The following is a 23,061-nucleotide window of genomic DNA, read 5'->3' as shown; positions in this document are numbered from 1 at the left end:
TTGGATTCTTAGGGACAACTGAAAAGATTCCCTGCAAAATATTTAAGACCTACAGTTTGACAAACAGTGGTACAAAAGTAAAAAATGATTAGAGGTTAACAAAAACAGAATTCACGTAAAAACATCCACAGGTCTATGGTCTAGGGGATTTCTACTAAACATGATGCATAATTCCATCTGTAAAAATAGTCTTATTCCTCTGTATGTGTTGGCTGTTCTGTCTTTATATATATGTAGATACAGACCTACTGAAGGCCTTTGGTGTATGAATATTGGCTCCACATAAAGCTGCTCAGTTACAGTAGACTTAGTTGTCCAGCTCATACGGTTACACTTACAAGCTTATGATAAAATACTGTACAAAACTTCATTAAAAAACTCCACAGTTAAAAATGCGTAGTGTATACATACAAAGTAGACAACACAGAAGCGGACTAATCTTGAGGGTATCCAGCATCTCAGATCCTTGATGAGCACACATCATTATATTTTAGAGATAAATTATGATGTTGACCATTTATAAAATAGATCCATGGTGGTCTCTTAAATGACCATCCAAAACGTACTCAGTCACAGCAGGTGCAATGAGTGAGTGCATTTGATTTACAGTGCAGCATGCAACTGTAACAACAGGAAAAAATAGTTCATACTAATGAAACTAAAATAACACTGAAATCCTGAACGTACCTTGAGACTTACACACTAGAAAAGATTTAGAGAAAAAATCTGCATGATCACTAACCACAGTCACATGATCAATAAATAGCTCACGATAACGCAATATAGCTGCCGTATTACGACAGCTGTAACTTCATATGTCCAGTGAAGAAGAAACTAATTTCTATACTCCATGGGTTTGAAAATCAATATGATCAACATTCTTATCAAACGGATCTACAGTACTACAACATTTTAGAAAGTATGTCATTTCAACGTATGCCAGCACGTCTTTTGAAACAATATTATGCCTGTTAAAGAAACAAAATCATGTTTGGCCACCTGAGACGTAAGTATTGCCACGAAATTATGAAAAAGGCAGCAGAAGAAGATTCAGCGACAGTTTTTTCTGAAGTTGAAAAGAAGAGATTTAGATTTTGTATTCACTCGGTCTGGCACTCACTCCTTTCGGCTCCTGATGACGTCTACAGCCTCATTCTGCTGGCGTTCAAGTTAATAATGAAGCCTGTGGAGTGAGTTCAGGCTAGTAGCTGCAGGACTGAGTGAGCAGCTCCTGGTAGTGCAGTCCAGCCGCCAGAGAGCGAGCCATGTGCCCAGAGGTGTGCTTCATGTGCCGAGCTGCTCTGATGGCTCTGTTCAGAGAGGTGTCCGTGGAGTGCTGCTTGTCCACGGACAGGGAGCGTCTTGTCCTCCCCCTCGCCTCCTCGCGACCTCTGACACCTGACGATGTGCCAGTGTTGTTGCTAGGAGATATGTAGAGGGGCGTTGAGTACAACCTGAAGAGAGGGTAAAGTTAATGACAAAAAATGTACTGTGAAAGTTCAGGTGAGACTATGACTGAGAAACAGAACGTACAACTTATCACAATGTTTGTCAACATTAACTTCCAGGTAAAAAAAAACCTGCATCACGTAGCTGACATACAATTATATTTCCTTTTTTCAAGATGTTATTTCAAAGTGTATTCTCCTCATTCATATGAAATGGATTTTTGAGGAAATGGGACACTAAACAACACTGAGTGAGAAATAACATTAGGTTTAGAGACCACTGGAGGAAATCAACCACAGGAGGCGAGATGGCACGTTACTTACAGGAGTGGTGGTGAACACGCTGGCATGTACTGCAGCAGTGTAGCTGGAGCTGGAGCTGCAGCTGCAAAGTGTCTGCTCCTCGCCGCTCCGTCAGGGGACGTGGCTGGTTGGCGGCTGGTGTGTGGGGGGGAGTCTGAGACTCTGCGACAGTCTGTGAATCAGAGAGCAGGTCAGGAGCTCCATTAACACTTCTGATAATTAAACTCATTTCATTTACTGCAGACTGAACTGAGTCATGTGCTGAGCACAGTGACTCTGCAGAACTTTGTGCTGCTGATGCTGGGCAGCAAACTCATAGATTACATCATCAACATCACAAAGAGCAAAGGCCTGGAGTATAAAGAGATAACTGCCCACACTTCTTTACTGTATTAGTAAGCATTCATGCTCTGTAGTGTGTCTGTCTTTCTAACCTGGCTCAATGATTGTGTACGGTTCAGGGCGTCCACAGACAGGACAATGAAGACAGCAAGAGGAGTGAGTTGGCTCTTTGTTGCCACCAAGTGGCCCTGATAGCAAAAAACAAATACAAGTAGGCTTTAAGAAGGCTGAACAACAACTTAAGCTGGACAAAACTGCAACACTGGTTTCTAATCAATTAAAACAAGTGGATTTGAGCATCTCTGCCTGAGCACAAAGAAAGTCAAGTAAGAAGAAACACAAAGAAGGAAAGAATACATTTTGTGCTCAGGATGTAAGGAGCCTCGTTACCTCCAGCTCGGCCCCGTTGACGTGACAAACACTGAGGACAAAGAGGAGCTTGTTGACTTCTGCTGTCAGGTTCATCTGCTGTCTCGCACACTTGTATAGACACACCAGGCTGCTGCCCTGCAACACAAACACAAATACACTCTCCAGCGTTGTGGACACAATCTGTTCTGGAAGATTTCACCATGCATATAGCCACGTCATTCCAAGCAATTACAGAAGGACAAAATACTACATTACAATGAAATAAAGTGAGTCAGATAACTGCTTGCTTTTCCTGTAGTTCATTTATTGCTCAATCACACATATTGGGGGTCTTCCTGGGACGGATGATCTTACTGGGGTGTGTTCTGCGGCGGACACTATGTGTGTGTGAACAGGAGCTGTCTGGTGCTGCAGCGGATGTTTGAGTACATCTGGACACCAGAGGCAGAGGCTGAGGTGGAGAGGGCTCTGCAGCTGTCACTGAAAACAAAAACATTACATGTATCAAATGATATGCTATTGTTAAAAACAAATGCTTTCTTAGCATCTGATACTTGATTATTCACGTTGTCCTTCAATAGAGGAAATAATCTAAACATATGCTTGTGGTATGGACTGGGTTTCGGATTACACAAGATCTTTCAAGCAAAGTTCTGAGTTAAGGGTCAAGAGTAACTCAGATGAACTCACAAATTTCAGGCTTTGGTCTGTAAACAGAAGATGGTCTCTTACTGGCTGTTCTTCTTAGTGTAGACTCATCAACCTCATCAACCGTTTGTCTGACTCTTCTTCCCCTGCTGACGTCACCACGTCTATCCCCAGACCTAAGCAATGGTAGAAAGACCAAATAAAGTACAAGCTAAAGTAAAAAAGCAGATCACTAGTCAGCTCTATCCTGTAGCTTCACACCCTGAAGATAAAAACCAACCTGACACGAGGTGTAGAGGTGTTCTGCAGCACTGAAGGAGCTGCTCTCACAGTGCTCGGAGGCTTCATATTACTTCGACAGCTTTCTAGTCTCTCTCTCAGTATGGTCATCTCGGCCTGCAGTGTCTGGATTGCCTCACTACAAAACACACAAACACAAAAGCGTTTAAATAGGCACAAAACAATCCAGTTGGAAGTCACGTTTGCATGTTGTACATATATTTTGTTTTTTCACCACCACGCACACACCAAGGTCAAACAATTGTATAATCCTGTAAATGTGACCATTAAAATGCTGCACTGTGAAAATAATCAGGTGACCAAATTGCCATGAGTGCAGGTGTCAGTCCAAACAACCATACACACACTCTTTGCAAGGGTCATGCAACACCACACCATGCAGGAAACAATACCTCCTAATATGCAACCACATTCAATAGCAGCCGACTCTGTAATAAAATACACGATGACAAACATTAAGGATGGTTCAGCATCTCATGAGATGTTTGACTTGATGCTGTGAGATAAATTAACAGGAGTTAATCATTTAAAAAATATTTATATTTCCATCCGGGAGTCTCTGCAGGAGACATAAAGCTGGCCCTGTTTGCACAGCTATCAGCACTGCAGCTGCTGCTACACACTCACTTGCGATTGGCCACCTGACTGGAGCTCAGTGCATGGAGAGAATCGCCATGGTGACGCCGCTCATCGGGGGAGGAGCGTTGGCTGGAGCTGTGGAGGGGACTGATAGAGTCTATGTATCGGTCATTCTGTCCGTCTTCAGACAGAGAGTGACCTGCACGGACAGAAAGGTTTAATGAATTAGAATGTTTTAAGAGTTACTTAAAAACTGTCTCAATTGATGGACAGAACTTGGAGACTCACTGCTGTCACTCTCCAGCCCAAACTGACTGGTCTCACTGTCGGCCCTGCTACGTTCTGTTTGACTGACCCAGCGCTGTGGAGAGCAGGAGAAGGTGCGTACCCTCCGCCCCTGTCTGCTTCTCCTTAGCTGCTCAGGGGCCTTAGCTGTGCGACTGTGTGTCGGTGAAGAGGCACGAGATGGTGCTGAGACAAGGCCTGTCTGAGGCCTCCCAGGTTTCCCATCCTGACACACCGCAACACTGTCACAAGATGGAAGAAAATTCAGACGTACAATGGCAGATTAGGAATGGTCTGTGTGTGTGTGTGTGTGTGTTTGTAACATCGGTGGGGGATGGCACACAGGGTAAAATTTATGGTGCAGTAAATCTGTGTGGAGGCACAGAAGCAGAGTTGGACTTGCTCACCTCTCTGACGCCCTCTGGTGGAGAGGACTGTGAGCTGCTGCAGGAGTCAGACGGCTGCTCTCTGAACCAACAAACCCACTGTCCGTCTCCGGGGAGATGATCCCATCCTGGTCGACACAACACAGAACAAACTTTATGCAACATTTACCTTTACACTCTATGTAGATACAGCGTTGTTTTTAATACTAGACAGCTTTTGTGGAATTAATAAATCACGTCTTTAAATGCAAAAAGTAGCTGTAGATTTTGAGTCTTACAAAAGCATTCAGTAAAACCTTCTGAGGCCTAGATTCTACACACCACAGACCCTGTTGTTAAGCTAATGCTAATGCTAATCATGCCACACTCGTGAATTAAATTAATTTAAAATTAATGACAGACTGTTATTTTACAAAAACAAGCTGACCTGAGAAAGCACTCTGCTGCTCCCAGTTAGGAGTTTGGAGTTTCTCCTCTGCGATGCGTTGATGTCTCCCAGACTGCTCAGGCTGCTGCTGTGGGACTTTCCCACCTCTAACCTTCTGCTGCTGGTAGGATCAATGGGGAATGTGGTGGACTGGCTGGAGGCCCTGCGTGAAGGAGGACTGGTCCTGCTGGTTTGCTGTTTGCTTGTGCAAGGAGGAGAGTCCACATGGTCTGATTTCCTGTCAACAGAGAAGTACTGTACTGAGACTGTATGACAGAGGAAGAAGATATAAGCGTCCTCTCAAAAAATTACAGTGTAATTATTTATTTCTTATTTCATCAAGAAGATGGCTGAGGTAGCAGCATTATTTTACCTTTCAGAATTAAAATAATTATACTTAGACATTAAAGTAAATATAATATAATATTATATCATTAATATAATTAACACTGACGCTGTAGAGCTACAACAAAAAACAAAGCATTACATTTAACTAAAGCTTATCTTGTTTGCTTCTCTGAGGACTAACCTCTGCGGAAGACTCTTCTGCACATCCATGCTTCCAATTCCTTGACTCTGTCTCTCCTTCTCCTTATGCAAGGGCTGAATGTTGGTTCTTACAGCAGCAGGAAGGGGAGCTCCTTCTCTCTGGCTGTGGTCTATACGTTTGGGAAGTTCCTTGAAGCTTTGGTTGCTAAAGAGAAGGAGGAAAAACATTCAGGATGAAATAATTAAAGTCTTGACTGCACGATGAGGATGTTCTGTGACAGTGAGCGAAAGTATCAAAGCATTTTGGGCAATATCTCCTGACATTAATAAAACTCCCTACACAGCAAAAATACTGATAGACGTTCATTCTTCACGTTTTTCGTTCAAAATGAATAATTTAAAACACAAAAATCTCCACTTACTGATCTGCAAAGTCTTGTTCCATCCACCTGTGTTCATTCAGAGGACTGAGGTCTAGAGAATTCAGAGTTTCTTCATCACTCTCTTCACTGACTGAGCTCACCTCCACCGCTGCTGCCTGTCCTGGATCAACCATCGAAGGCTCAGGTGGGTACTAGGAAGTAGAAGTTAGATCATTGTATCAGATCTGATGTGGCAGCATTTGCATCCTGTCATTTCATATCAGGAGTACCAATTGGATGATAGCTGTACAGTTATGTTTGTAAATGTTACTGAATGTAATTAGCCTGTTTTAAGACTTGGTAATATGTTGGAATCACCACGCAATGGAAAAAATGGAGAGCATAACACTATTATCTTTATCTTTACTGATCAGACAACAACAACAACAAAAGATGATTACTGGCCTACACTTCCATATGAATAAAGATAGAAAGAAGAAAGAAAGATAGCATTTTAACTCATTAAAGCATACAAAAATTTAGTAATTACTGTTGATTTAGCATCTCATTATTTGGTTCACAAATTATTATAAAATAGTTAAATACACCCCTACGATTTCCAAGGTAATGTCAAATGATTCAAATTTCCCACTAACAAAAACAAAAACCCCAAGATATTCAATTTACAATGATACAAAACAGAGAAAAGCAGATAATCCTCTCATTTAACAAGCCGGAACCAGCACATGTTTGGCATTTTTACTTTATGGATGATTAAATCATTAATTTTATAACAAAAAGAGGGAAAAGAGGTAATTTGCTATACATAAATAAAACAGTTTTAGTTTTAATTTTCAATTCAAGGCAATTTTATAACAGAGAATAATGAATTACTAGAGAACAGACTTCCCCTTCACGATTGCTAAAAGGGTAAGTAATGGTGAGGTAATAATGAGGTAATGAGGGACCACATAATAACTACTTAGTACATTCTATCACTTTATTTGAGGAGCACAAAAAGGGTAACTAATGATTAGGTAATTAGTAATGAATGAGTTTTTACTAGTTTGTGCAACTCAGCTGGTTAAGAGTTAATCACGAACAACTCATGAAGAAAGTAGTTGTTGTTTTGATTCACAGAGACTCAGTGTATTGTAAAGTATGACCCAAAAAGCAGTACATAGTATTGTTTTCCAAAGGTTGGTCTCTGTGGGTGTATACAACATTTACAAATATAATGTATATCTCCTGTTATATTTCTGTTCAAACAGTCTACAGAGTTTCACAATAAATTCACACATACAAATGTTAAATTTATTTTATGTATTAGTTTAGTTTAGTTTATTAAGATCCCCATCAGCTTTTGCAGCAGCTATGTACAGTTCAAGAACAGAGTGCATTAATAGACGGAGCTGTTGCTGGTACCTGTGGTTGTCTCAGGATTTCTCCCCCATCAGAGGGGACAGATGGAGAGATGGGGAGAGGAGTTGAAGGGGAAGGAGTTTTACAGGTGGGCTGCTCCTGTTGCATCTGTTCCACCTGCTCCTTCAGCTCTTCCATACGCAGCCCACACTGGAAGATCAGCCCCTCCAGCTCCCTGATACAAACACAAACATACAGACAGAAACAATAAAAAGAGCAGAAACAAATGAGTGCCCAAAAGCACTTACTAAAAAATGCAAATTATACCATATTTGGACAGCATTCTCACCGTTCAGGGTCAAAGTGGCTGATTTCTGCTCCTTGTTGCTGCAGGATTTTGTGCTCATCCCTCGCTAACAGGTAGCCCCTTTCTAAAGAGTCGAGCCCCTCAGCGAGCTGTGAGACACCCTGAAGAGGAGTGATGGTTCAATGGAGGTAATTCTTCTGAGGAATTACAATTTTAAACCGTGAGTTGGTGTTCTTACCTTCACCTCTTCTAAAGGTTTGAGTTTCTTGCACTTCAGAAGATCCTCAAAAGTCTGCAGCTGAATGAAGAAAGCAGAAACCTTTATCTCTGAAATTTATATCAGTCACATCATCCAGTAGATCTGTGAGGATTTTCATCCCTGTTAATAGTTTTAATAGCTGCTGCTTTACCTGCTGGAGGAACTTGTCAGCCTGAATGTAGAGAATCATGGCCAGCTGCTGCCCCACCTGAGGTACTGGGCTTCTTGCTGAAGCACCGGCTGATGAAGTTCCTGTTCATTAGACAGACAGGCGCAGAAGAAGAATCAGTTATTTGATGCAAATTGTACAGAATGATGCAACCTTAGTGATTTGTTTGGATGGGCATGTCAATACAAATTTTCAGAGACAATATCAAATCATCAATCATTAAATCATAAATCAGGAGAGCAGTGTGACTCAGACAGTTAAGGGAAAGCTGATTCATTGATTAGATGATGTATGAAACATTGACTTTGACAACAAAGAGGTAAATATTGAATAGGAAGAATGTACTCTGAGGAGTGCTGTGTCCATTTGGATGAAGACAGGCAGAGTTGGTCTCTGCTCTCTGAGCCTGAGGAAAATCCAGCATCATGATCCTTGAGGCCCTCTGGTTCAGTCCTGACTGCACAGAGTGGCCGGGCTTCGGAGGGTCAGAGTACAGCTTCACCTGGTGGAGAGATTAAGGATAAGCACACACACGAACATGTCATGATCCATCCATTAGGGCAGCACAATTAATCAAGTGCAATATCCAAATTGCAGAAGCTGCAATTTAGTGATGAAGGTTAAATGTATCACACAACAGCATTATAATGAAGTACTGTGGTGCTGCAGAGATGCCCTGGCCTACAAATCTTTTTCTCCAGATGTAAGAAACATGTTTGTTAGGTACAGACTCTAACAAATGTCACATCTTCATGATTGTAATAGTTTTTTCAGTGAAAAAATGGTGATGCAATAATGATTATGCCTGATAATCATGAATTATATCACTTTCATAATCTGTCACAATACTCAGAATCTGATTTTTTCAGCTCTAACATCATCCATTATTATTGACTCACCTGCTTGCATTAGAACTTATACATTTATAAGTCTGTTGATATATTAGCACAACTTTTTTCCCATCCACAAGAATTCGTTTTTTGGTTGGCTCTTTATTGTTTATAAAACAACACATTGTGATGCCACAACATCAGGTAGGTTGTATCAATGCAGTAAAGACTAAGTGAAGTTGAACTGGACTGTGTGATAAAGGCGTTAAACACATACTGGCTGTTTGCCCTTCCCTTCTCTGTCAACATACACAGAGAATTAATGAAAATGAGAACGAATGGACGCCCCTCTTTAATAAGCCCTCTGAGCAGTAAATCATATCGACCTTAAACTGACCTCAACAGCCCCTTTAAAATTACACACGCACACACACAAGCACACGCGCGCGCACACACACACACACACACACACACACACACGAGGGAACAGCTCAGGGCTTTTTTTCACCTAATGAGACACTGACTGTAGGGTACTTTATTTTTATGTCTACTATTACTTTGAGGTTGATTCACATTTATTGTACAGTTAAGAGTCAAAATACTAAAAGGTGGGACAGAAAGATGAAAGGAACAAAACTAAGATCATGAATCAGACTAGAACCCATCACGTCACTGATTAAAATAATGTACGTTGAGCCTGTTATGTAAAAATGATGGCATTCCTTGATTCAACCGTCCAAAGATAAGAAATAATATGACATTACATTTCAGTGTAAAGCCACTCCTCCCACCCCGCCTGTGTGATGTAACATGTGCAGAGGGACGGGGAGACAGATGGTGCCTCAGTATTGTGGTGGAGGAGATGGAGGAGAGGCGGAGAGCTCTGTAAGCTGATTTTAATTGGTGCTGATTGTGGAGCACTGTTGCTCCAACAGAAGTGGGCCAATAATTCTTACAAGGAGCTACTTCACGACACTCCTGTCTCTCCTCCTCCTTTCCTCTCCCGCTTTCCTGAGATTGCTTATCATTTGTTCTGATGTACTGTAGCGCTCTGCCTGTACTGTGCTGACAATGTCTGGGCTGGTGGATCACAAACAGGAAATAAATATTTGAATATAAATCTGAAATGAAGTAATTATCATCTGTAGCTTTTTTTTTTTTACAAATGTCCCTTTTCAAACAAGCTTTCATTAGATCCTTCTTTGAAATGTAATCATGTAATAATTCTATTGTTGTGTATTTGATCTCTTTTTGGCTTCTATTGCACAGCTTGATATATTTATAAACAGACATATCACTATCATTATTAATTTATTAATATATTACATTATTTTATTTATATCTTGATACTAGAATCCCTTTAATAAGACATATCTTGGTCAAGGTATCTTGACACTACACATAGTGCGGCAGGAATGAGTCGTAAAACCTGGAAATAAGTCAGCAGTTCGCACTTCCGGTTCTCTCATCTTAAAGTCCAAGGGTTTGTTCAATGCCTTTTTGTTTAGATGAATGAAATGAGGTCTTCGTTTAACAAAAGCTCAAGAGATTTTCACATTTTGTTCTACATAAAATACTATGGTAAATACTCCACAAGTGTGTTTAGTATGGTGTGGTGCGACAATTAGTGGTGGTGACGTTGAAGTCATGAGACCCTGATGTAGTTCATTTATAGCCTAGCATTAGCTTTTTACTTCTGCAGATTTCATTTACACTTATCACAAAAGTGGTGTAAGTATCGTAAACTTGTGTTTGCTACAGAGCTTCCTTCTGCAATAATCCAAAATCCAATTCAAAAATCTGATTGTTTTTTTGTCGAGGGAACCGGGGCAATGCTAACTTCCAGGTTAGCCTAGAAAAATACAGCATCCCTGCAGTACTCCACAGTCTGTCTGTTCAATCAGTGGTTCATGTTTGAGCTACAAACTTAGAGCAGCATAACAGATGATTGTGACTGAATGCTAAAAGTATTACCCATCACATGCAGAAAAACACACACAAAAGGGACAACTGAGATCAGCTGGAAGAGTTTGGTCACAAGAGGATCTTCTTTATGGTTGACTGTTTGTGGCCTGAGGCCTTGGTGGATTTTATATACAGGACTCTCTGTGCCACCCTGGATTTTATTCTGGTCCCGATTCTGTGTATTGTATAGTACAGGGTGTGCAGAGATGCTCTGAGTGCCTTTGACTAAAAGGTTATAAAAGAGCTCCAAATAGCATCTCTAACTTTATGTGCAGCCTGTGTTTGCACACACAACAGTAGCTGTGTATGATGCCTCTCACAGAGATCAAATGGCTGATCAGCCTCACATTTCAAACACTTTTGGTTGACATGACTCATGAAATAATAGTGTGTTCACTGCTGTTCCTTCTTTAATAAAAGCCACATCTTTGCAGAAGTGCGTCTGGTATTTCTGCTTAACATTCATATTGTCTGTCTCATGAAATTAACAAAATAATGTATTGACAATGTTTGAGAGAATAAACTGTCCATCATTTTGAAGCTTTCTCTTAACATGGAGGTGTTATAGTCCCTTAAAACTGAGCCAATAATAAATCTGTATGCCACCAATGTGTACTATTTTTTAGAACCCTGGACTATTGCCGACCATTAGATAGAGACAAATTATAGCTGGATTTCTAGATTTATTACCTTGGCTTCCAGACGCAGACGATCAATGGTGTTCTCTGCTTCAGCGTACTTAGTCAGCAGTGTCTTGTAGTCCTCCTGCAGCGAGAGGAGAGCGAGAGGAAATAAGAAGTAAGATGAAGGACAGAGAGTAAAAAGAGTGCAAAATGAGAGCATGAGGTAAGAAAAGAAGGGAGGAATGAAAAAAGGGACGAGAGCAAAGTCGGACAGAAAAAAGAATAAGAGGGCTGTGAGAATGGAGAGGGAGTCAGGAATTATTCCATCTAATTCATAAATCTGTCACAAATAAACACAATAGATCAAAAATATCTGCACACCCCGGGGCTGTTTATTGTTTGGGCCCCTAGTTCCAATTCAGTCAAATCTTAATGCCACAGCAAATAAAGAAATTTCAGACAATCGTGTGCTCAGTTACACAGTTTGTGTAAGTAAGTCTGCACTGAGCCAAAGACACAATTTACTAGTATACTATGATTACTTTATTACTACTTGACTATGATTACTTAATCATCAAATTCAAGGACTTTGCCGGCCAAATTCCCTCAAAATCAAAGACCCAAAACGATATTGTTTGAGACACGGATCAAGGTTAATTATTGTTACAAAACTGAGAAAGGGGCTTGGATATGCTGTGTTACAGTGATGGCAGAAACAGCGTGAGACACACATGCAGACAGAGGAACATAGCCTATTTACTAATGATAAGTACAAAAAAATATCAAAAGAACTGCTACTTTTATTGTTGCACAAAACATATACATTTTAGTACTATCAAAGGCCAATGTCTATTTATGTTTATTTTCAAATACTTTCAAGGCCTTGATTTTTTCCCCTCAAAAACACCAACAAAGATTTCAAGGACCTTTACCCTAGAAAATAAAGAAAAAGGTTGGGAACATGTGAAAAAGCCGTTCAAAGTTCTACACAGCATCATTCAAGTCTTGCAGGTTGTATCACTATCATGTTTGCTTCATGGCATCCTGCAAGACATTTTCAACTTTTCAATGCCAAAAAAGCCTAAGCCTACTAGACCAATCCATTGCTTTTCAGAGTACATCTGAATTAAGCTGTTTTTTTCAGCACTCTGGGTTGAGCTGCAAAAGAAGTTGGTGTCGTAAAACCTTGTGCATCTGACGGAAAAAAGCATTTTAAACCTCATTTGGGGGCAAAGTCACAAAACTTTTGAGGCTGTTTTTTATCAGATTGGACTGGTGATTCCACACATGCAGTTATTTATGACAACTGAAAGTGAAGTTTTGGCGCTCTCTACATTCATTTAGAAAGGGGCCTGGTGTTGTAGACCTGAAATAACTGCCCAGGGGTGTTGCCAATGTGGTTGCTAAGTGGTGAGGACTTTGTCTCAGTCTCTACTTGTACCTGCAGTTGTTCGAGCAGTGTGGTGGCGTGCCGGGGGGATCTGAACTCCTGAGGCACCGTGAAGTCGGGGGCACTGGCTGGTAGTGTGTAAGCGTCTTGTGGGGCAGGAGAGCCATCAGGGATGTTGAGTAGGACTTCTTTCACAATGTCAGCAGGGGATTTAAATACTAAGGGGGGCTCAAGTGACAGGGAGTCCCTTTTGAAAGAGCGTCTGCTCTTGGGGGGCTTGTAACCACCTTTGGGAAAACGGACCTTGGGCTCCACGTTGGAGAAGTCTGGTGTGCGGTAACTCAAAGGTCCTTTACTGGAAATACAATACAATTCAAAGTTAGTGTTGTTTATAAAACTGATGTATATATCTTTTTAAATCAAGGAATGTATTAGAGGGCGACAACATAATTGGCTCACCCGGGTTCATCCGCTTCAGCAGCATTACTCCTGGCTCTGGGTGTCCTCAGCTCTCTGTCAGGACTTGAGGTCTGATGTTTGCATTTTAAGGAGCCTGCCCTGACTGTGCTGAGGGAATCAGATGAATATGCAGCTTTGGGGGACTGCTGCCTCATCTTCCTTGGTGATGGAGTGGGCCGTTTGTCATGCTTATCTGACTTAAATGATCCCGTTGAAGGCCCATTATTTATCCCACTGTAATGATGTGATGTGACTTCAACAGAAATTGTGGATGCTGGCCGATTAGAGGCCCTGAGTTTTATTTCGGGACGAGGACTGGGGTTGAGGCTTATGTTGCTCCTGTGTGAATCTGGAAGACTTTCTGTGAAGCTGATCTCTGGAAAAGTTTCAGCTTCAATCCCCAGGCAAGCAGCCATCTCCTCAGCAGTGAAGTGGAGGTGGTGTAAAGTGGGGGCTGTACCAGGTGAGGCAGGATGGGATGTTTGGCAGTGATGATTGGAGACTCCAGCAGGTTCCATGGCTCGCAGGTGAGCACTATAAGATGGTGAAGAGCTTTCGGCCAAGCCGTTCGTAGTTCTAAGCTTTCTTAAAGTGCTACTGTGTTCATTTTTCTTTCTCTTCCGGTCATTCCTCTTCCCTGCTTCCTCTCCATCTTTTTCCATCGCTGTCATGTCCAAGTATTTGTCCCTCTCAAGAAGGCACCCGATACCCTGCTCGTCCTCATCCACTGCCTGTGCTGTTAAGCTGCCAATCAAGTCACCATCTGCCAAAAACATGTAGAGATCGGGAAATTTGAAGAAAGGGGACACAGAATAATATATGTGAGGACACAGAGTAGTACTACAGGACAGAGTAGGAAACATCTTGCATTTAGCATTAAATTGAAATGAATAAGGGAGAAGAATAATTTAAAGATTTTTTTTTGTCAAATAGAAGCCACAAATCAGTACTCTAAGCAGACTATTTGTATGTCTTAGCCATGTGTGGAGGACGTCTCAAAGGGGAAATAAATTATAGTATGTATAGTACTTTACAGATAGACAATTTGAGATTTTTCCATGTATTTCCCTACTACTATTACCCCTAATATTTTTTGAGCAAAGACAACAAAATGACACATATTCTGCTCTTCCAGCTTCTCAATTGTCAGGATTGCTATAGCTGTTTTTCTTTGTCTGATGTGATAATAAATTATATATCTTTAGATTGTGGAGCAGTAGTCAGACAATATAAGCAATTTGTTGTGTGCAGTAACCCTAACCCTAACCCTAGAACTGATGTGGGCTGGACCTGTAGAAAAAAACTAAAGGTAACTGAACTAATATGACATAATTTAATGGTTTGTAAAATGGCTGTGATGTAGAGTATGAGAAAGTTGTAGTTCATGAGCACATATATGCAAAACAAGGGGTATGATACATTAACAGCATTAGTACAGCAACTAGACCATTATTGCTAAGAAATACTTGAGTCAAGGTTAAATACATAATACATAATCAAAGACTCACATGGTGACAGTATTTGTACATCCTCTCCTGGTGATTTAGAGTGGGACAGATGTTCACTCAGGTTGTAACTAAGCTCCTCAGGTGGTGTATCCACCTCATGCCTATAAAGATCAGGCTCCTCTGAGTTGAGCCGTCTGGGGTAAAAGTTTGGATCACATTCTGCATCTTCCTCCAACTCCACACGCTCCAGTGCTTCCGACAGTCCAATGATGCCATTCTCGTCCATTTGGCTGACAAAGTCAGCAATCTTACCTGCCTGTTCATCATCGTCATCCTCCCACAAATCCTCAGATATTACAGAGCTGCTGGCTGAGGTGCGGGCCGGCGCAGGGGTCCAGAAAAGAACCCCTGCTGTGGTGCTTTTTCTTGTCTCCATTCACCCTTTCAGCCAATTGTTGTCTCCTCAGTTACTGTCTCAGCCAGGCACATGAACCTCCTGCATCTTTTCTTGTTGATTGGGCTCTGCAGTGAGGTGCACTTTCAAAGACATGGCTATAGACGTTTACAGATCGCAGATCATGTCAGTAAGCTGCTAACAGCCAAGAGGTGCAGCTAAGGAGGACTCGTCGGTCGGTCTTCAGTTGAGGAAGAGGAGATCTCTTTGGATGAAGTTCCTGAAACAGGAAAAATCAGCAGCTGTTTAGTATTTAATCACAAAAAAGAAAAATATTAATGTTTCCAGGTTTTTAAATGTGAATTACTTTGCTTTTTTGTCTTGTAGGAGAGTAAATTGAATGTCTTTGGGTTTTGGACTGGTGGTCAGACAAAAAAATTTGAAGAATGAGCTCTAGAAAACTGTGATGCACAGTTTTCACTACAAATAATTCATCAGAATTGACGCAGCAACTTTTTAAGTCAGAAATGACAGCAGTGCAGTAGTTCAGACCTTGCTGTTCATAAACTAATGGAATGATTTAAGGGTCGAGGAAGTCATTGCCCTGTCCTTTTGACTCACATACAGCTGTTCTTCTCTGATCTCCACTCAGTTCTTAACTATGTGTCCCACTGCACACACTACATTTCCCATAAATACTGTGTGTATCATTCTGCAACAGGAAGAACTGCTGCTGAGTCCTAAGGGGGCAATAAATGGATTAAATGCTCATCATAAGAAAAGACAATCATTTCAAACAAAAAGTCGATGCCATGCACGGTAATCAAAGAACAAAATATCAACTTAGTCATTTCGTAGTCATAAAAACCAAAATAAATCACAGATAAACACGTTAGTGCTTGAATTTATGAAGACGGGTTGAAGCCTGGCTTATTAAACACACAGCTGATTTTCATTCAGTCAGCCTTACCCTTCAACTTTTTGGCTTCCATCCCATTTAGATGCATCTCAGCATTTCTAGGTGAATTTGGTGGTCATATCCTGATACAGATACTGTAAATTCAGCACAAACCACCCTCAAACTGCTTAAACTTGACACGGTATACTGGGAATGGTTTTACATGTGCAGTTAAATGATTTATTATAGATGACAGACTGCTGTTACAAAACACAAACCAGCTACCAGCTAAAGGTTGATATTCAAAAAACAATTAGGTTACTGATTCATTAGAAGCTTTAAGTTGTGTAATGTTTTATATTTCTTTCACTGCAGTAATGTGCAGTTGTTTTCAGCAGTGTCTTTTTGGTAGTGTCTGGTAGGGTCAAAATAAATGTAGTTTAGATGATTAGTGTTGGTTTTTGATTTATGTTTGCAAGTTTTGTTAATAATAATGTAGTACTGTAATTCTGATTATATTAGTCAATAAATGTATAAGTCAGTTGCAAATATGTCAACCTGGGCTCTGTGAAATTGTGAAAATCAGTCTTTTAAACAATTATCTGAAATTTTATAAATAAAGATTAGTTTAAAAAAGTAATAAACAATTAAATTGATGAATGCATATGCTTTAGTTAAAGCCCTAAAATTACAACAAACTGTAACATACGTACGTACATCATACCTCTAAAAAATATGTTCTACAAAAGCCAACTAATGTATTTTAATGCCTCTTCCTATGTTACTTAATGTGGGCTATTTGAGTCATCATGCACTTGAATGTGGTAATTGTGTTGATGTTACATTTTGTGTGAGGTGCAGCACTTAACAACTTGTTTCCAAGGTGACACAAACTCTGTGTTAATCTACACAACAGATAAGCATTCATTTTATCGCCCCCTGCTCAAATCCTGGGCTATCAGGTTGCACCACTCAGCAATTATATTCTTTATCATATCATACATGTAACAGAGCTCGGATGAGACTGCTAGTTCAAGTCCCCCACGTATCTGCCTTGAGCTGCAACGCTCACTATGGCAACTCCACAACACGAACAAGAGCTGTGCTTTTTAGCGTCTGCAATAAAACATCTCTGACAAGTCTTTACACTCTGTGTCACAGCTACACTGCCAGTGCCTCAGCCCTGTTACAACATAATTCATGAATTTATACATAACCTTTTAAAAACAACAAATTCTCAAATGTATTAAAAGACATCAAGTCTATCGCGATAAACTTTTTAGCAGGCTTCTGCAATAATGTCCCATAACGTGATTATCATTTTGAAGTTTTTAATCACAGTGGAATTTTCCTGAATGCAGGTACACTTTTCTGATGCAACATCACTGTGATGGTGGTTGACAAAGCGTGTGTCTCAGGGATCACACATGAATAAGCTATTTGGTAAGGTTTGCATTTACACTCTGCATTACACTGTTCTGGTTTTTGAAGCAGTATATGCAGCCGGCAGTTTAAAAAAAAGACCTTAATAAGTAGGGATGCAACAATATTCAATATTTTATCGAACCGTTCAATACGCCCTGTTAGGTTCAATACACAAAGGCAAACGATACAATACAATACAGTACAATACAATACTACAATAATGTTTGCTGTTTAACTTGATTGGATACTGCATATGTTTTTTATGGAAGGCAATTAAGATAAGTGTTACATTTTTATAATAAGGTTTGTGGTTTGACTATATCTGCTTTTAATTATTTTTACATGCAATATTGCCTTTGCTAGTGTGAGTAGTTTTATATTAAGATATCGAAACCGTACCATTACCGTGGCCCAAAAACTGTGATGCATACTGAACTGTGGGAAAACTCTGCCGTTGCATCCCTATTAATAAGTGTCTTCAACAGAGAAACTTGCTTTTAACTTAATGCAGTTAAATTAGCATTTAAAATAAGCAGAAAGTTGAGTGCATTCTGTACAGTAGCACTCAGACTCTCATTAAGAAAAGTGGTCACTGTGCGTGTTCGCTTCTTTCATCAACATCCCAGATTGCTGCAAGAAGATTATCAGTCCGCTGCTTTAACAGTGGCTCTCTTCCAACACACAAACCTCTAACACACACATCAGGACAGTATGTTTTTTGCTCACAAATCCACACACACGTCTGTGCCTTCACAGACACTTGTTTTGACTATTAGAAACAAACATGGGGCTCATTGTGTAGGACTAACAGACTCACATCATGCTCTCTCTACAACCCTTTCATACACAAATGAGCAGTGAGTCTGTGCGCTGGCCGACATGGTAATCTCATCATGCATTTAAAGTAGACCACAAGGACTGAGCACACAGCTCCGTGAATAAACAACAGAAGACGTACGGTACGTTGAGAAAAACAATACCTTCAGAATAGAAGGAGTTAGAGCTCATGGTATAATTATGACATTATTTATTCATTTCCCGTTTCCTCCTCTAACACACAGGAATCTCCAGGGACTCAAGACGAGGAGTAAACTGCGTTTGATTAAAACTTTTATCCAGTGGTGAAAAGTAACTAGATACATTAGCATTCAATACTTCAGTACAATTTTACTTTACTTGAACGTCTCGATTTCACGCAACTATACATGTACTCCCTTACATTTTAGTATTTTAGGAAGTATTTTGCTTTGTTTTTTGCAATAGTTACCTGTTAACTATAGTTGCAGGTTATGGTATTCAACTTCTATTTAAAGGGGCTCTGTGGAACTTCTGTGCTGTGCTTGAAGCCCATCATTAGCTTATGTTAGTGGACTCCTGTTAGCATCCACAGGTATTACCGTTGGTGTTGCTGTCACGAAGACAACCGGATCGGACTGGTGATCCAGTCAGCCTTCATTTTCCTGGGAAATTTTGTGCCTGGTGGCAGACAAGGTTGTATCGTGATACTGAGGTTTATAGGGAATCAATCTAAATGCCTACAGTGTCATTATTCTATCTACAGCCATTACATTGTACAGTCAACATTTCCTTCATAATGAATAGTTAAAACAAAAAACCTGTTTGTTGCCAGTTTAAGTAAAGGTTCCGAATGCTTCTTCTATTTCTGCATATAACCAGAAGTACCAGCTCTGCCAACTTTTACAAAACTATGTCAGTTTTGGGTGGTGCTGTGTTTCTCTCGCACACACAGAGACATGTTGGGCATTTACAGTGTGTGGACAGCAGTCACTAGATTTAGAACAAATGCAGAAGAGAAGCATAAAGCAACAACAACAACAACAAACTTCCAGTGAAATCTAAGCCATTTCCAAATTTAGAAACTCTCAATGTTTTCCATATTTGTTGAGCTTCTCTTTGGTGAGAATAACGCAAAGAAACAACTCACCTGTCGCTCGGCTCATGCTCCCTGTTCAGTCCCGGGGGAACTGAGGATTTATCTCAGCTGCCAGATGGGGGGAATTAAGCTGATCTAAAGCCCTTACAGGGGGCTTCACACCGATTGTAAACAGACAATGATCATCAGCATACATCCAGGACAGGAGACTAGCTCAGCTCCTCACAGACAGAGAGACAGACAGACAGCAGCAGGGCTGTAATCACCTGACTGTCAGGTGAGCTAAGGCTGCATCCACGATGGACAGGTGGGGTGAAGGTGTAGCAGTAAGAGACAGAGACAGACAAAAGAGATGGAGGGAGAATCTCTGCCAGGCTCTACTGTCATTCTCAGTACCGCCAAACCTGTCAGACCCGCCAACAGGGACACTACATGGTGACACTGGCTGAATATTGAGCACAATGAACAGAAGTGTAGATGGAGCCCGAGCTACAGTGAGCTGTTCAGGACAGCCTAGTGACTAAGATATGACAGCTAATCTGCTTAGGAGGTAGAGACAGAGCTGAGGACACAGCAGACACTGTGCAGAGGGGGACTGGTGACTGAATATAGCTGTGCAATTGTTTAAAATACTCTTTAAATGGTTAGGTACATGATTGATTACTCGATAAAGAAAATGAATCAACAATGCTGACAATCAATTAATTAAGTCATTTAACAAGCAAAACTGTCTCTGCTTCCAGCTTCTCAAATGTGAGGATTTGTTGTTTTGTTCTGTTCTGTATCACTGTAAATTCAAAATCTGTGGGCTTTGGACTGTTGGTTGAACAAAATATGCAGCTTGAAATGGTGACCTTGGTCCTGGGATGTTGTGATGTGGACTTGCAATAATTTCTAACGTTTTATAGATTAAACAATGTATATTTTGTTGCAAAAAAACCCCAAACAAATCAACACATTAACCAATGATGATAAAGGCGTTAGTTGTGGCCTGGATTTTAAGAACGTTGACCTGCATTTTGTGTATGAAAGGCACTACATTATAAATAAAGTTTATTAGTAATTACAAGATTTCTCAACTCTTTTTCTAAATGTTTCAGGATTAAAATTTCCACTTCATAGCTACTGGAAAGTCCTTTTTTTGTCAACATCATACAGGTCAAACATAATTTTCTCACAGTTATAAAGCCTTGCTAAATATCTGTCAGGAAATAACTGCTATAAGTGCAGCAATAACAGAATCATTTTAGAAAACATTGATATGTGTCCTTAGTCCAGAGAATTAAAATAATCAGATCTTGTTCATTTACTCTTTGACCAGATATGTCCTGATTTAAAAAAACAATTTGGCAATTTTAGGCTGTGTCTTGTGCGACTATTTTGTGTTCAGACAAAATTAAACAGTGTGTTTGAGATGTCGGCATAATTTGTTAGATGGAAAGAGGGGGTTTGTAAGAAAAGAAAAGATTCTTATAGTCATCCTCAAATTGAGGTGATTGAAAAAAATATGATTTATGTTTACACTAAATCAGCTGTTTTGAAAAAAATGTTATTGAGACCCTTCTTGACTGATGCATAAGTAAAATATACATAAAACAGGCAAAATAGCACTGAATTAAGATGTTAGGGAAACACATGGAAGGGAATTCCAGCCACAGCAAGTTTACATACAGTGTATCCATCACAGGTCACATTGTCTGTACAGACTGGTGCAGCCAGTTGGTTTTTCTGAGCTGCTACATCCAGTTTCCTGCACAGACCATGTGAAAACATCGTCTCTTTCTGATCCACAGTTTCAAGCAAGTGAGCATTAGAGGAGAAGTATAGGGCCCATATAGGCTGTACACAGGCTGTTTGAACACATGCCAGAAGCTCCAGTAAATTCAACTCAAGATAACCTCAACACAGACTTGCTCAACAACATCCAAAAAAACATCTGTAAACCAAGTCCAACCAGTCAGGCTGGTGGGCTGAGGAACACAGGCAGAGCAAAAGCATTTCTGTTGCACACATACATTTGACTGATGTGATGGGAAGGTAACTTTGATAACACTTGCATAAACAACACTGCATTGCAAACTTACCTGCTATAATAGATACATTTACTTCGTCGTCTCAGCAGACAGAGTTTTCAACAGACTAACGCATATAGGCTAGATTCCTCTGAGGGGTCGGTTGCCATGAAAACCGCAAAACTTGCCAGAGAAGACCCACCCCTGTGTCACCATGGCACACACCACAACAAACCACCGACTGTGAACAGGGTATCACACTGAGGTTTCCTCAGACACTTTAAAGACTACACAGTCCTTCAGCAACGACATTCAGCAACTTATTCGTCTTTTATGAAGTGCGGAGTGTGTTAACGTTTGACAAACGGCTGTAACTGTAACGTTAAGCTAGCTAACGTTACTAAGTCAGTGCCAGTCTCTGGAGCTGCTCATCGTTACCTTCACTTTGACCCACTTTGGACATCTAAACACACACAAACAGCCCACATTGAGGTTAATTTCAGCTACGGAGTGTTGGTACCTTAATTCCGAACGAGTTACATGAGTTATTTCCCCAAAGGAAGCCGAAGTTTCTGATATTTATGAGGCTAATTATCAGTCTCGTGGAGTGTGGCACTGATTTTGGCTGGCAGAGTAACTATCTACCCGAAGCAAAACATAATGGGAAATTCTGAGACCTGAGTTTGATATTTCAGGCATTTGTTACCTTCTAACAGACCGGCTGCAACTCTTTCCTTTTCTCAAACAGTGGCCCTGACCCTAACGGTAACCTTTACTAATCTTAAGGCAAATATAATCATTTGATTTGTGGAGTATGGTATGGTGGTGTTACCTGACAGACGAAGCACAGGACAAAAAAGTACCCATATACTCCTTGAAGCAAAAATATGGAGTGGTGATTGGTCATTAGGCCGCTCAGGGGCGGGACTAAGCGATTGATATTTTTGGGAATACAACAGGGGGCGGTAGCGGTTCAATGAAAGACCACAAGAGGGCGCCATTTCCCAATGTATCCCTCTCGTCCCACTGGAAGACAGCTCATCTTTTTCTCCCTGTATATTGGTCTAAGGGAGCAAAATTCCATTTTATCTTTATTAATGTTCGATATACATACACATGTACAGTAAAAGAGATACAAATGGTACAAAAAAGTTTTAGATGAAGTTTAGAAAAAGTAGAGATAAACAAATTAATTAATTGAACAACAAAATTGTTAAGAGATTGTGCAAAGGAAATAAAAATAGTACATTTTTTGAAATGTTCAAATAGTTTTCAAACTTTTTAATTCTTTATCAAAAGTTTTAAATATATTGTGAAAAAAAAATCATAATTGAAACAACTGAATAACTTTTATAAACTCAGCTTCCTTTCCCTCTGGGCAGCACCTTTAAATTATGCAACAGCAAAAAACAAAATTTGTTCTTTCCTTTTTGAACATGACAGTGCCAACAATGCGGTGTTAAAGAACTTTGAAGAAAACGGTAGGCTGTTAAACTGTAGAAGCAGATTAATGCCAGTGGTTTACGAATTACAGGTTCAGCAATTACACACGACTGTAATGTTTAGATGCCGGTAAAGATGTTCTAATTAGGCTACACTGTAGTGATGCACATTACACAGAACATCATTCTCTGTATTTAAATGTTATTTAAATGTACTGCAAAACTTCAATCTTTTGGTTTCAG

At 40.2% G+C, this 23,061-nt stretch overlaps 1 protein-coding gene across 1 annotated transcript; it reads right to left on the bottom strand.

The window, feature by feature from the left end:
• Positions 1-21,912, bottom strand: akna (AT-hook transcription factor). The gene is made up of 23 exons (XM_073477393.1): positions 21,897-21,912; positions 14,814-15,427; positions 13,306-14,068; positions 12,898-13,201; positions 11,524-11,598; positions 8,384-8,540; positions 8,021-8,121; positions 7,849-7,908; positions 7,653-7,771; positions 7,367-7,538; positions 6,002-6,153; positions 5,620-5,784; positions 5,091-5,328; positions 4,685-4,791; positions 4,281-4,519; positions 4,041-4,191; positions 3,394-3,531; positions 3,156-3,289; positions 2,820-2,945; positions 2,484-2,600; positions 2,186-2,281; positions 1,773-1,923; positions 1-1,454 (listed from the first exon to the last, which is right to left on the bottom strand). Exons 2-23 carry the CDS (start codon positions 15,187-15,189, stop codon positions 1,202-1,204), a joined length of 4,194 nt encoding a protein of 1,397 aa, XP_073333494.1. The 5' UTR covers positions 15,190-15,427; positions 21,897-21,912; the 3' UTR covers positions 1-1,201.
• Between the last annotated feature and the right edge of the window lie 1,149 nt (positions 21,913-23,061).

This window comes from Pagrus major, chromosome 12, assembly GCF_040436345.1.
Source record: "Pagrus major chromosome 12, Pma_NU_1.0".
NCBI lineage: Eukaryota > Metazoa > Chordata > Actinopteri > Spariformes > Sparidae > Pagrus > Pagrus major.
Note: the sequence above shows the minus strand (reverse complement) of the source record. Positions and strands in the feature narration are given on the sequence as shown.